The 12,970-nt window shown below is 40.4% G+C and overlaps 1 protein-coding gene across 2 annotated transcripts in view; it reads left to right on the top strand.

Moving 5' to 3' along the window:
• The window catches only part of LOC146487754 (pleckstrin homology domain-containing family H member 1-like), a 32,585-nt gene extending 20,390 nt beyond the window's left edge, over positions 1–12,195 (top strand). For both annotated transcript variants that reach the window (XM_085126740.1, XM_085126749.1), the window contains 15 exons: positions 596–708; positions 1,782–1,958; positions 2,417–2,625; positions 3,303–3,396; positions 3,829–3,912; positions 4,532–4,588; positions 4,927–5,022; positions 5,557–5,651; positions 6,228–6,291; positions 6,597–6,674; positions 7,315–7,424; positions 8,478–8,607; positions 9,138–9,251; positions 10,059–10,211; positions 10,663–12,195. In XM_085126740.1, the coding sequence (XP_084982866.1) occupies positions 596–708; positions 1,782–1,958; positions 2,417–2,625; positions 3,303–3,396; positions 3,829–3,912; positions 4,532–4,588; positions 4,927–5,022; positions 5,557–5,651; positions 6,228–6,291; positions 6,597–6,674; positions 7,315–7,424; positions 8,478–8,607; positions 9,138–9,251; positions 10,059–10,211; positions 10,663–10,842 (1,754 nt within the window). In that variant the 3' untranslated portion in view covers positions 10,843–12,195. The remainder of the gene's footprint in view (positions 1–595; positions 709–1,781; positions 1,959–2,416; positions 2,626–3,302; positions 3,397–3,828; positions 3,913–4,531; positions 4,589–4,926; positions 5,023–5,556; positions 5,652–6,227; positions 6,292–6,596; positions 6,675–7,314; positions 7,425–8,477; positions 8,608–9,137; positions 9,252–10,058; positions 10,212–10,662) is intronic.
• The last annotated feature ends 775 nt before the right edge of the window (positions 12,196–12,970 follow it).

The raw sequence follows: 12,970 nt of genomic DNA on the forward strand, positions 1-12,970 counted from the left end.
TGGGAAAAAACTTATCTGTAACTTACAGTACAGATCTTAAACTCAGTTAGTAAGAGGTATGGCATGAATACTTACATGTACAGTACAAAGATAGACAGCAGAAACAAACCTTCCGTCCATCCATGATCAGCTGTCATTAGGTTGTCTTCTTGTTTCAAAATTTGACTGAGGTAGGGCATGCCTGCATTACTCCACTACACTTCTTGCTGGTGTGTTACTTGATGGCCAGACATTCAAACACTTCCTAGATAAGCAGGGGTTTCATGAAGGGCCAGCCACCAAGCCAACAGGCAAATTGACCATCTGTGAACACAACTTTACCCCAAACTGTTACAGTGCAATGCGCCTTACCATGGCAACCCAACAAACTTTTTTTACAAATTAGCCTATGGACTTCGAGGGAGGCATGACTGTTAATCAAATTGACATATCCTGATTGGCTGACTTGTAAAAAAAGTTCGTTGGATGGCCACAGTAATATGCGTCGCACTGTAATTGAAGTGTGATATCCTTTACTTGCATTGAAGTGTTTATTGTTATTAATCATTCTTTATCATTACAGTACTCTTATTCTTCATCATCTCTTTACTTACAGAGAGTGAAACATGGAATAGCTATGTCCTAAACCATGTTAAGGAACCTATCCCAGAGCCACTCACAACTCTCCCATCCAAAGAACTAGAGAAGGAAGCTCTGAAACTTTTCAAGGTTTGACACATCTTTCTTCAAGTGAGATAGTAGTCATTAATTTTAAGTTATGAAATAAATGTGATGGTGTATTTCCAGCCTGGTTAATGGATGAGAATGATGTATTATTCTAGAAAGTGACACAGGCATACTCGGAAAAAAGAAATCCAAGTGCTCCTATCAGGAGTCGAACCTACGACCTTCTGATTACTAGTTCATGGGACAAATTGAACCTAGTTTGATGGTCTTAGCTCCCGCGAGTCTCCTGTAGCTCAGTGGTAGAGCATCCGAACTAGTAATCGGAAGGTCTTAGGTTCGACTTCTGATAGGAGCACTTGGATTTCTTTTTTCCGAGTATACCTGGGTCACTTTCCAGAATAATACATCATTCTCAATTTTAAGTTAGTTACCGCAGTCCAGGAGTGTCGGCAGTTTGTCAGTGTAGTGAGATAGTAATGCACCATCCAACCAAACAACTAACTGGTCACTTAAGTATGGCTTGGGTAAAATGTAGTTACAGGTATGTCTACTTTCTTGTAATTTTTCATCACTGTGAAAAAGAGTCAAGCTTGTAGTCCCCAGTGGTGTGGTCTGGCCTATCCATTAGCTTCATTCAAATTACATTTCATGGGTAGGGTTCATAACCTATTGAGATAAAAAATGGAATGGTAGCACCAGTCAAAGGTACTTTCTAGATACAATGTAAATTGGACTGGTGTTGTTGGCTAATATTAAGACTGGTAATTGAACTGAGTGGAGTGCAATTTGGTCTGAAATCATAATTATGCGACCAAAATCGCACGATACAAAGCTTATTACTTTATGTTTTCTGCAATCTGATTTGCTAGTACAGGTATTATTATTTCATTTTCATTTTGAGGGGCCAAAAAATGGATGTGATGTAGAGCAAAAAATAGTGCGATTCGGAATTATAAACTGCACTGTTGAGAGCCAATCAGATTGCAAGGATCACCAGTGATTTCAAAATGGATGTAATAAATAAACAACACTAAATACTACACGTGCACTTTATCTTAGTAAAATGAAGTATCCAAAATATTTTTTTTTATGATTATTCATGTTTATCTCCGCAGTCTATCCACCTGTTTACAACAGTTCAGACAGACGGAGGAGCTATTGATTACCACGTGTCATTAGCCCAGAATGCTTTGCAGACATGCCTGGATAACCCTGAACTCCAGAATGAGGTGTACTGCCAGCTGATCAAACAGACATCAAAACACGTGTACAGTGGACCGGAGGATTTGGGGGTTTGTAGATGACTTATTCCCTCTAGTGACTAGTGGTGTTAAATTGAGAGCATTTTCACTGCTGGCGAGTGTTAGGCACACTTTTCTTTACAAAAGCAGAAAAAAATTTAAAATTTGTCAAACATAAGATTGGAAATATCCACAGTTGGATGGGTTTTTTTATTATTACCTGGGATATCCACACCTGCAATCCTGCAATGGCGCGTGGAAAGACATCTGGCAGAGTTCCAGTAGATTTTCATTATTCTTCCGTAGATCATTGACTGTATGTAGGATCAACCACTCTTGGTTTATAGAGTGTTTTCATTCATGTGACTACTGGCCATATTGGTTTACTGAAACAAAAGAAAGTATTTGAATAAAAATAGAGTTCAATTCCGTTGCGATGTCATGTGAAAACACTCTATAGGGATGTTTAAAATTATTCTTGCTTTATATTTATTCTTGTGTTTTCCCAGGATTTCTTTGAACATTGTGGAAAGTCCTCATGGCTGCGAGAAGAACCATTTGACATTGCATCACAAGCCACTATTGACCTCCGCCCAGTTCAGGAGTTTGTTTACATCCAGGCCTGGCAGCTTCTTGCACTCTGCACTGCTTTGTTTGTTCCTAAACAGAAATTTCTGCTTTTCCTCAAGGGGCATCTGAATAGGATCTCAACTTCCAGGTAATCATAATTTTCTGTTGCTCCGAATACAAGCCCGTCCAAAAGTAAGCCTGCTCTAAAGTCGCTTAAATCTCAGACACACAACATAATAATAAGCTTGCTTGAATAAAACACACCCAAAATTCCCTGCAACTTTAAGCCCCCTCCTCCCACTTTCTCTCCAATACAAGCTTTCCTGAAAATAAGCTCCTGAAAGAGCCATTTGAATGAGTATATGCCCCAGTCTTATGTTTAGAATTTTACTGCCTTTGGCAATCCCACTTTACCGATCTATACATTAAAAAAATCCATGGCAATTTTCTATGGTCTATTCTCTTATTGACCAAAAAATGGTGTCATAAAATTTTTAAAGCTCGAGTGGAGTGGTGAGTGGGTTCACTGCGAAGTTTTGACCATTTTATGGCGTCAGTTAATGGAGAGTATAGACCATCCAAAAGTGTCAAACTTGTTGATTTGTTTTTTACAATAAGGTGGGAAAAGTACGAGTGGAATTGGCTGTTGTTGTTGAGAAAGTGCGTGCATTACATCTGACGTCATTTTTATTCTCTGTACTCTTATAGACAAAAGCTATAAGCCAATCAGCCCGTGGGAATTTTGACAGTTACTGTAAAATAGTTCATATCCCTCACGCAGCATTCTTCTCTGAAATGTTAATTTGATTACTCGTTCCTCTTTAGAACCAAACTAGGGAAGTATGCGAATTACTGCATCAAAAGCTTGGAAAGAACATTGGTGAATGGGAAAAGAGAGGCCAGACCTTCTAGAATGGAGGTAATAACGTACAAGCAAAAGTTTTGCCGCTTGTTTTGGTTTTTTTTTCTTTAAAGTTAATCGCGGTCAACAATGGGAGACCGCAAGTCTAGTTTGGTGTTTGCGTTGGGCTGCCTGTACAAATGCATGCGGCACAAATCGAGGTTGGCGGCCATTTGGTTTCTCTGTCGTGCAAATATACCTCATTTTGATGCAGGCTTCATTTTCACGTTGACATGCGGTCTATCAAATTGACATGTCAACCGCACTTTTAAATCTATGATTAAAAAACACTTTTCACGCGGACTGACAGTAAGAGTAAGACACTAAGAGACCTCGACCGGAACCATGCAGAAACCTCACAAGAAAAGCCTCTGGCACCCAGGGTGGGTCTTGTAGTGATGGTAGGCTTGCTCTCATGTGTGATGTATTTTCTGATCCTGTTCGTACTAGGTTTTGTCTGTTCTGATGCGGAAGCCTTATGATCATTCCTGTGCTATGAGTATTCCAGTTCACTTTATTGACGGCACTAGTCAGGTAAGTGATTCACCTCAGACCTGTTACCAATGCTTTGTCAGCTTGTTCCTGCCTCTGAAGGCGCCTTGAGACTACAAGTCAAAATTTGCAAGCAAACTGGTGCGTGTGAGCATGGTAACAAAAGTTGTGTGACGGACATAGGCAAACTGTTTGCAAGCATGAAAGAAAACTAGTCTTTACTCTTGCCAATCTTTTTCAGCACCTTCTTACCACTGGAATCCTAGCGTTGAGGATATATCAAACATTTTTTGCTTGGTACTTCAAGCCACTTCAAATTCTCCTCAGTATTTCAACCTTTCAAACGTTTGTACTTTTGATGGGATTTTCTTATCGTTTGAAGACGAATGAAGACCAGCTGTATGGCGGTCGAAATGTTGCGATCAACACCTATGCTACACAATCGAGTGATAAACAATTAATTTTGTTCTGTCCTTTCAATCTACGATGGCAAACGCCTCTCATGACCATGTTGATTTACTTTCACTTCATCGAAGAAGTCTTGAATCAGATCATTTCTTACTTCATGTTTTGTAGTTGCGGTTTGTTTTTTTCTATTACTCAAGCTATTTAGCGAGCTAAGCAGTAACTGTGCGTGACTTTTGGATTTGTTGTTGTTTAGGTGTTTGGTTTTGATGGCTCCACCACAGTCCAAGAATTCACACAAACAATCAACAGAGTAAGTTACTGTAAAAGGCTCAGGGAGAGCAGGGATGGCGCAGTGGTGAGAGTACTCGCCTCCCATCAATATGAGCCGGCATCATATGTGGGTTAAGGTTGTTGTTGGTTCTTGTCCGTGCTCCGAGGGATTTTTCTCCAGGTATTCCGGCTTTCAGCCCTCTCCTCAAAAACCCACATTTCTAAGTTCCAATTCTATCTGGAAAGGGTCCCCGATTAGTGCTCTGCGCTTAATACATTGACACTTAAATAAAGTGATTTTTGATTTATCTCTGGAAGTCTTTTGCTGTTTGCTGACGTCTGATATGCTGCTTAACTGATGACTTTTGTGCCTTTTAGATGGTTGGCATTCGCCCGCCCTCAGAAAGTGGCTACGCGCTCTTCACTGACAATCCCACCAACTTAGTTGAACATTGCTTACAGGCCAGCGTCAAGGTAGGTATTATAGCAAATGGTCAGTATCATGTGCGTATTGGCCGAGTGATAGCTGGTCAACAGGATCGGGATAGGCCATTTCCGAGTCACTGTGAACCTCATTGTGAAAGCGAGACTAGTGCAAAGCTTTACACCTGAAAATTAGTTTTGTTTGCATATGAATAAAAACTAATTTTCATAATAAAAACTTTGCACTTAGCCTCACTTTCATAATGAGGTTCAAAGCAACTCGAAAATGGCCAATTTGCAGTCGATAAATTTGATCAGTTGTAAACAGGGCGTCGTTTAGGATTTGAAGACTAAATCTTACTGTATTGTTTTTTAAAAGTCGCTAAAACGTGTGGAAAAGAGGCAATTTGGTTTTATTTCCTAATGAATTTCGCTTCTCACTTTGTAAGTTAGGAAGGTTAGGAAGATTAAGCCTGCCGGTAACTGCAATTTTTGAGGACTATTTACGTTTTATTGCGTTGTTTCGAAAGCAAGTGTGCTAGAAAATTAATGTGATATAAAACACGTGTAATTTTTTTGTTGCAGTTGTGTGATGTGATATCGAAATGGGAACAAGCCATGCGTCAAAGCCAGGGAAGGTTGGACACGAGTAGGATGATCAAACTTTCCTACAAAAACAGGTCATTATCACTTGACTTACCTGCAAAACAGGTTTTAGGCCCGGCGGTGGGTGGAGTCGAAAATGACTCATTTTTTTCCCTCTTCAGTGTGCTGAACAACCTGTTTACGGGCCCATTGGGCTGAAAATTCGTTTTTTAAAAAAATTTGAATATCAAGTTCTTGCTGAACATTCTGACAAATCCCACAATGAAAGCTTGTCAGCAGTTTCTGGTTCCATTTGTTTTTCAGCATTTTTCACACTGAAGTGCGGAATTTTGTCAAATTACCAATAATAACGAGTAATAATTTATCACTAACGATGTGTATTTTCTTGCGCGTAAAAATATTCCAATGCGCACATAGTTAGTAGAATGGATTGGTTGTGCAGCTCGACAAATTTGAAAGGGATAAACAATAGCCCCGCCTCCGATGTTGGACAGGCCCATCACGTGACTCTCTCTCCCCCCCCTCCCCGCCCACACCCTACTAACTATGATGCGCATTGCAATAATTGAGTTAATTGAAGGAGCTTGGTCAAACAGACAATGTAAGAACTGAAAGATTATTAATCTTTCTTTGTGTACCGTTTACCCCAGGTTACACTTCAAGAGCCTTAGCAGCACAGAAACAGAGAAAGAAAGATTCTTCCTTGTTCTTCAGGTCAGCATTCCTTTTCACTCCGTTCACTCAGTTGAAATTATTTAGATACCTTGGTACGGTGGGACCACTCCTTACGAGTTCAGTATGATCACCCCATTACTAACATATCGCCACTGCATACTTATTATCTCATAGACTGCGAGCAGTCTTTTTCTTCTCTTAAGTTCTGTAGCGCGCGATGGATCCAGCGCAGAAAATAATTTCCGCTATGACCTTATATATTAACTAAAAATGTGATTTGGTTTCTCATGTGTCTTGTCAATGCCGTATATTAACTTTTATTTATTTTCCTCTGTTTATTGCAGACAAGTGTTAATGTAATGAAGGGTCGATTTCCAGTCAGCAAGGACATGGCCTTGGAGTTTGCGGCATTAATGGCTCAGGTATTAATTTATTTCGCTTGTGGAGTGTTCTTCCATTTTTCTCAAATTCATTATCCGGTTTAGTTGTAGGCTTGATAATTTTCTAATGGATAAAGGGGTTAGTTTCCAAAGAAACTGTGGTGCTGCGTCGGTGAGGGGTAGAAACGAATATTTGGTTAATCAACAGAGTTGATAACTAAAGGTAAATTGGCCGCCGTAAAGAGATTCGAGTGCTGACGATTCGAGCGTTAGACCTTTGTTAGGGCTAACGCTCGAAACCTCAGCACTCGAATCTCTTTACGATGGCTAATTCTCCTTCAGTTATCAACTCTGTTGATAGACCAAACATTCGTTGACAATTTTCTAAGTTGTTTTTTCGAGTTCTTTCGTCTTAAGAATAAAAATTCCTGCCCTGCAAGACGTCGCTATCAAGTTAAGGATTAACGGTTAACAAAAACTTTATTACTACTGAAAGGATGTAACAATGCTTAGTACAAAAATCTGCAAACGTAATAAATGGGCCAGTTCATTAATATTCATAATTCAGTAGAAGATGTGCAATCAAGGTAATTTATTTTATGTATTCAGTATCAGCTCTAAACAGATACTTGTACGGGGATGGAGTGTGATTCAGACTGTTTCTTTTTCCGTGCGGTTTTAGATCACATATGGTGACTACAGAGCTCACAGCAATTCCCTACCAAGCAAGAGAATTGAGACGGTCATCTCACAGTTCTGTGCTAAGATTATCAGGGAAGATTCTGGCAAGCGGTGAGCAATTAATTTATGCGCGTCACAGTAGACCCTTAAGGCTGGTTTCCATCTGATCGCAGATCGCAATAAGGTCTGCGATCGTCTGCGATCATATGGAAACTACTTCTGCTGCGATCGCAGACGATCGCAGAAGATAGAACCATGTTCTATCGAAAGGCTGGTTTCCATATGATCGCAGACGATCGCAGACCTTATTGCGATCTGCGATCCGCGATCATATGGAAACCAGCCTTTAGGCGCTTATCTCAAGGAATTTTTCACCGACATCGCAATAAATTCCAAATCAATTTTTTTTCGAGTATCTATCGGCCAATTCTAACTGAAAGGTAAAAATACTTTGGATAAGGGAAGTGGTCAAAACTAGTATACTCGAGCAGGGCCCACCAAACCACAAAATGGATGTTGGTCTCTGCCTACACTTCAAAAGATGGTGTCTTTGTTGCATAACCACCCCTCTATCCGGCAGTAAGAAATAACAATGAGATTCAAACCTCATTTTTGTTGTTTATCTAGCATTGCTGACTCTTGCTAGCTGAATATTTGTGTAAACTCAAATGTTAAAGCCAATAAAATTTTGTCGGCCATGTTCATGAGATGCGTGGTGTCTTCGATAACCCCGCTATCCCAGACAAGGTGGGTCCTCTTTGAACAAACTTGTTATGACCAGTTCCCTAAGGGAAGATACCTTTGTACCTAATACACTGGATGATGTTTTCTCGCCGTGTGTCTTAGACGCCAGGAACCTTATACAACCACGCCAATCAGAACGTCACTTGAAGATACAAATTTACGTTACTTGAACAATTACGCGATTATTCCAACTTCTTCAAGTGAACTGAAATGATAGGAACGGCGTTGAAGTTAAGAAAGAGAAGGAGAAAGGAAAAAATTCACCGTCGTGTGCGCACGTTCTCCATAAAACGTTGAATTTGTTTATTTCACGTTGTTGTTTAGGAGTCGAAAAAATGAAGTAAAATTTAATAGCACATGTGCAACGAGATTGTTTTGGCAATTAATTAAACCTGTTATTTTGTGACTCTCTTGTTCCAGTTCGCTCACACTGCGCATGGCAGAAAAGTGGTCGACGCTGCACGGCTGGAGCCAAAAGGAGTGTGTAGACAAGTATCTTGAGAATGCGCGTAGATGGCCATTCTTTGGCTGCAAGCTTTTCCAAGCGCAGGTATGAGACAGGCTAGTCTAGATTAGAGAACGCTTACTATAATAAGATGCGGACAGAGGGCTAACGACAGTCTTTGAATTAACTGATAGTTCCTTTGTACTGACTACCGTCCGGCAGGCTAAGTAATGTTTAAAACACGAACAGCAGTGTTTTATCGGGATTTAAAACCACGAGGCGCAGCCAAGTGGTTTTAGACCTGATAAAACACGTGCTGCGAGTTTTTTAAACGGTTTCAAAAACATTCTTGGAAAAGCATGTGTCAAGAGAGTTCATAACAATGATGCTTTTGTGAACGTTGGAAATTAGCATACGAGAAAAACATTAAACATCGCATACTAATAAGGAGGAGGTGTTATCGGATATAAAACCACTGCACGTGATGTTTTATCGACCATTTGATAGGTCAGTGGGCTTATGAATTATTAATGTTGGGGCTGCGCGGAGATCTTGCCCAATGAAATTTCCTTTCGCTCACACGGAAGGTTTGTAATGGTGTAGGTATTAAAACCTGTTCATTTTTTTTTTAACAGCAAAAGCACACAATTTCAGCCGTTAAGAGGCGAGCCACACTGACAGAGAACACTCAGCCGGTGTTCCTTGCAGTGGAGGAGGACAGTATCAGTATATTAGAGGGACAGAGCTTGGTAAGTCCGTCAATCGCTGCTTTCCCAACCCAATTTTTTTTAAAGCCACTTACTGGACATTTTGCATATGCACAGGCACCTTTCATTTGACAATAGCTCCGCTGTTCATGTGTTGTTCCCTGATACCATCATGAGAAGCCGTCGAATTTATTAGTTGTACACACGTCTGAAAAATTCCTCATTTGTTGAATTGCCAGTCAGGGTTCTATATGTCTTGTATTCTTTTAAAACAAATCTTTTAAGGCTTTTGAATTTTGTCAATACGTACATTCTCTCGTTTTCGCATCAAAAGAGGCATTTCCGTATATGAAGGGTGGACTGGGGTACATGCAGGGATGGCTCAGTGGTGAGAGCACTCGCCTCCCAGCAATGCTACCTGGGTTCAATTCCCGGACTCGGCGCCATATGTGGGTTGAGTTTGTTGTTGATTCTTGCCTCTGGTCCGAAAGGTTTTTCCCCAAGGTACTCGGTTTTCCCTTATCCTCAAAAATAGTAATAAAAAGCAACATTTCCAAATTCCAAGTTCGATCTGGAGAGTGTATCCAATTAGTGCTCTGCGTCAAATACATTGACACTTAAATAAATCAATTATTGATTTATTTTCTTAAAGAATAATCGCGTGAAAATTAACGCGTACAGGAAAAAGAAAATTATCGCGTCGAGTTAAATGCGTCATCACGCGCCCTTTCGCATTTGACTGTCCGTAAAATCAGGGTATTGGCGGTTTCATCTTTTACCGACCATGTAAAGTTAAGAGCGCCAAATGTGCAGGGTTATTTATATGTGATGCGTTTGTTTGTCTTTCAGCGGTTGATGTGCCGGTATAGATACAAACATGTGGTGACGTTTGGCGGATGGAAGGAAGACTTCATGTTAGTTGTGAACCAGTCCATCATGCGTGGCGGGAGTACAGTAGAGCAGGGTACACAGAGACTGCTGTTTGTGATGTCCAGAGGAAAGGTAACCTTCAACTTCTTCTTAGTCATTTCAACATTTTATTAAATGTGACAATGTCATGTTGCATCGAGGCGACTGTCTATTACAATATTTTTGAGAACTCACACCATAGCCAGCGCGGAAGGCGCTAATTGGGCGTGTGGGCCTCACTCCCCTCGCGCGTTAAGCGCGAACCTCCTTCCCCTTTTCTAGCGCCTACCACACAAGCTACTCTAACGAGCAAACTGTGCTGTTTTTTTTTTTTTTTTTTTTTTTTGCATTGTGGTACTGTAGGGGAGGAGTGGGAGAGGTGATTTTGGTTGTGAGTCTATATGTGACTCAGAGTGTGGATAACGAGACAGGCAGTTTCAGTCGATATTGGTGCCGGTGCACAAAGCGTTTGGTTTGTTTCTTTGTCGTTAGCCTACGCCAAAGAAAGGCGGAATTAATTTCTTAAACTTTTTCATCTTCTCAGATCCTGGAAATCACTCTTCTTATGGCGAGCTACATCAATGCTATAATCCGACAGAAAGGCATCACATGCGACGTCACAGAAGCCGGACCTGCGAGCAGACAGGGAATGGACGTGAAGGTCTGGGATCTAGAGAGTGCTGAGTGGCCCATGGTTCCCGGATCTACTGTGGGGCTTCTGTGAAGGCGCTGGAAACTTAAGTTCTGATTACGTTTAGTTATAGCCGTCTGCGCAGAACTTCTTTGGCTTGTGACGTCACGAAGTCCTCCCTCGAGGAATGCGTGACGTGACGTGACGAGCAAAGAGCAAAATATCGTCTTCGTTGGAGGCTAGTTTAGTTACTAGTTTGGCCATTATCAGTTTGTTTTAAAACGTGTTGTAAATATTGCGGCCTTACACACCACCCGGAAGTGTCTTGCCAGTGATGTGTTGTAAATATGAGATACTAATGCGTTAGTGCCGTTTTGTCTTTTCTTTTGGAATTTGTTCGGTTTTGCGAAAATATTTCGTGGGATATAAATTGTACGGGGGAAAGGAAGACGTCTTTGTTTGACAAAAGTAGACCTGTTTGTACTACTGTTGTTTTGCAACTCTTGATAGCACAAAAACGATTTAACGTTTATTTAAATGACCATTTGAGATCCGTTCCATGTGAGTGAGATTTCGACAAATTCTACTGTGTCAACAGCATACTAAGAAAAGTTTTGAAATTGTTCAAAATTGACTAAATTAAATCAAAACAAGAAACAAAAAGAAAGAGAGAAACTGGCGCAATTCAGTGAGATCATTTTTCACCAGTCATACAGTAATTTCCTTCTCAGTGAGTTAAATATTTATCATTTATCACTCAAATTATACAACCAAAGTTGTAAAATTTATGGTAAAAATGAACTTTTCAAGTGTGGTAAGTTAGTTTTGGAGCCAAGCTTCATGTATAAAGATAATCACGTAAAACTGTCAACTCATATATGCTATAGATAGTAAGAGTAGTTTATATTTAGGTAAACAGTATTTGCTCTGGGACAGGTTTGATTTGAATTCAAAGTTGCAGTGCGTTGAAGGTTAATTTATCTTATAAACCACAGTATAATTATAGACAAATTAGCGAGTCCATGAACAAAGTGATCTCAGATAAGTTTTGCATTGATTTTTCATGGATTGATTGTCTCCAAGAGATTCAAAAATGGCTAACAAATATTGCGTTTTCCTTGTTGAAACAATGAAGTGTAAATTTAGTTATATTAAATGGAGTTGTATATATTGGAAAACTCTTGTCTAGTCCCTCTATACGGCTTTCTCCCAGGCCCTCACGTCACCAGACAAGGAAGAAATAAGGCACTCGGTTGCTCGGGTAATTGTCATCGCTCTGTTATGCACGATGCGAAGCTAAGACTAACTTGCGCTTGTAACTGAAGTAGAGTTTATTCTTCTTAGTGTGAGAGATCCCTGCTCCAGTGAACTACAGGCTGCTGACATGTTGAAATATTTAGCAAACCGCCTTGAAGCTTATCATTAATAAATGAACTTTAAAATGTTCTTTCTTGCCTGAAGTATGTGTATATATTTGGGCCACTTTCCCGTATAAACTAACAGAGGAAAGAAACGGAGGGAATCACCTGCTCTTGAAAGAGCAAACTCGTTTAACCTCGTAAACTTTCAACTTGGTTGGACGGAAAAAGGAAAAGCACTTCAGAAGAATACAATGTAATTTAAGCTTCACTGAAAAGGAGCATTCGCTCGACTTGTCGTACTTTGTTCGGATTGTAGCCGCCAGCACAGGAAAGAGTTACCAAACTTGTGAATGAATACATGCCGTTGCCGATCTCTTGTCAGTAGAAATGCACGTGCCAGACGTCACTTTACGTGTAAACATAGACCAAACTGATTGCAGGGTTGACACTACGGCAAAGGGCCATTTTATTTGGGCCAATATTTAACTCTCTCCTTGGCAGAGGTTCGATGGGGGTGTTATGTGTATCCGCTTAACGAACTGAGTGCAGGCGCAAAAGCTGAGGGGGTTGAATTTTACGCCTGCACTCACTTTTCTCAGCGGAGCCTCTGCGGAGGAGAGAGTATTTAACTATAGTACCACACCCGGGGTACCACTAGCCTCCCGCAGGACCAGAGTTACAGTTTGGTTTATTTACAGGAAAGAGTACCTCAGGAGGGTAGATGGTACTGCTCAATAGCTTTACCCATAGTTTACAAGTGTTTAATTTTTTGTCCAGTATGGACCACTCCCTATTCTATCGACTTCAAAATAAATCAAGTCCTACTTACTCAATAACTTTCAGACAAAAACGGCGCGAAA

This window comes from Pavona decussata, unplaced genomic scaffold (assembly GCF_977016875.1).
Source record: "Pavona decussata unplaced genomic scaffold, jaPavDecu1.1 SCAFFOLD_13, whole genome shotgun sequence".
NCBI lineage: Eukaryota > Metazoa > Cnidaria > Anthozoa > Scleractinia > Agariciidae > Pavona > Pavona decussata.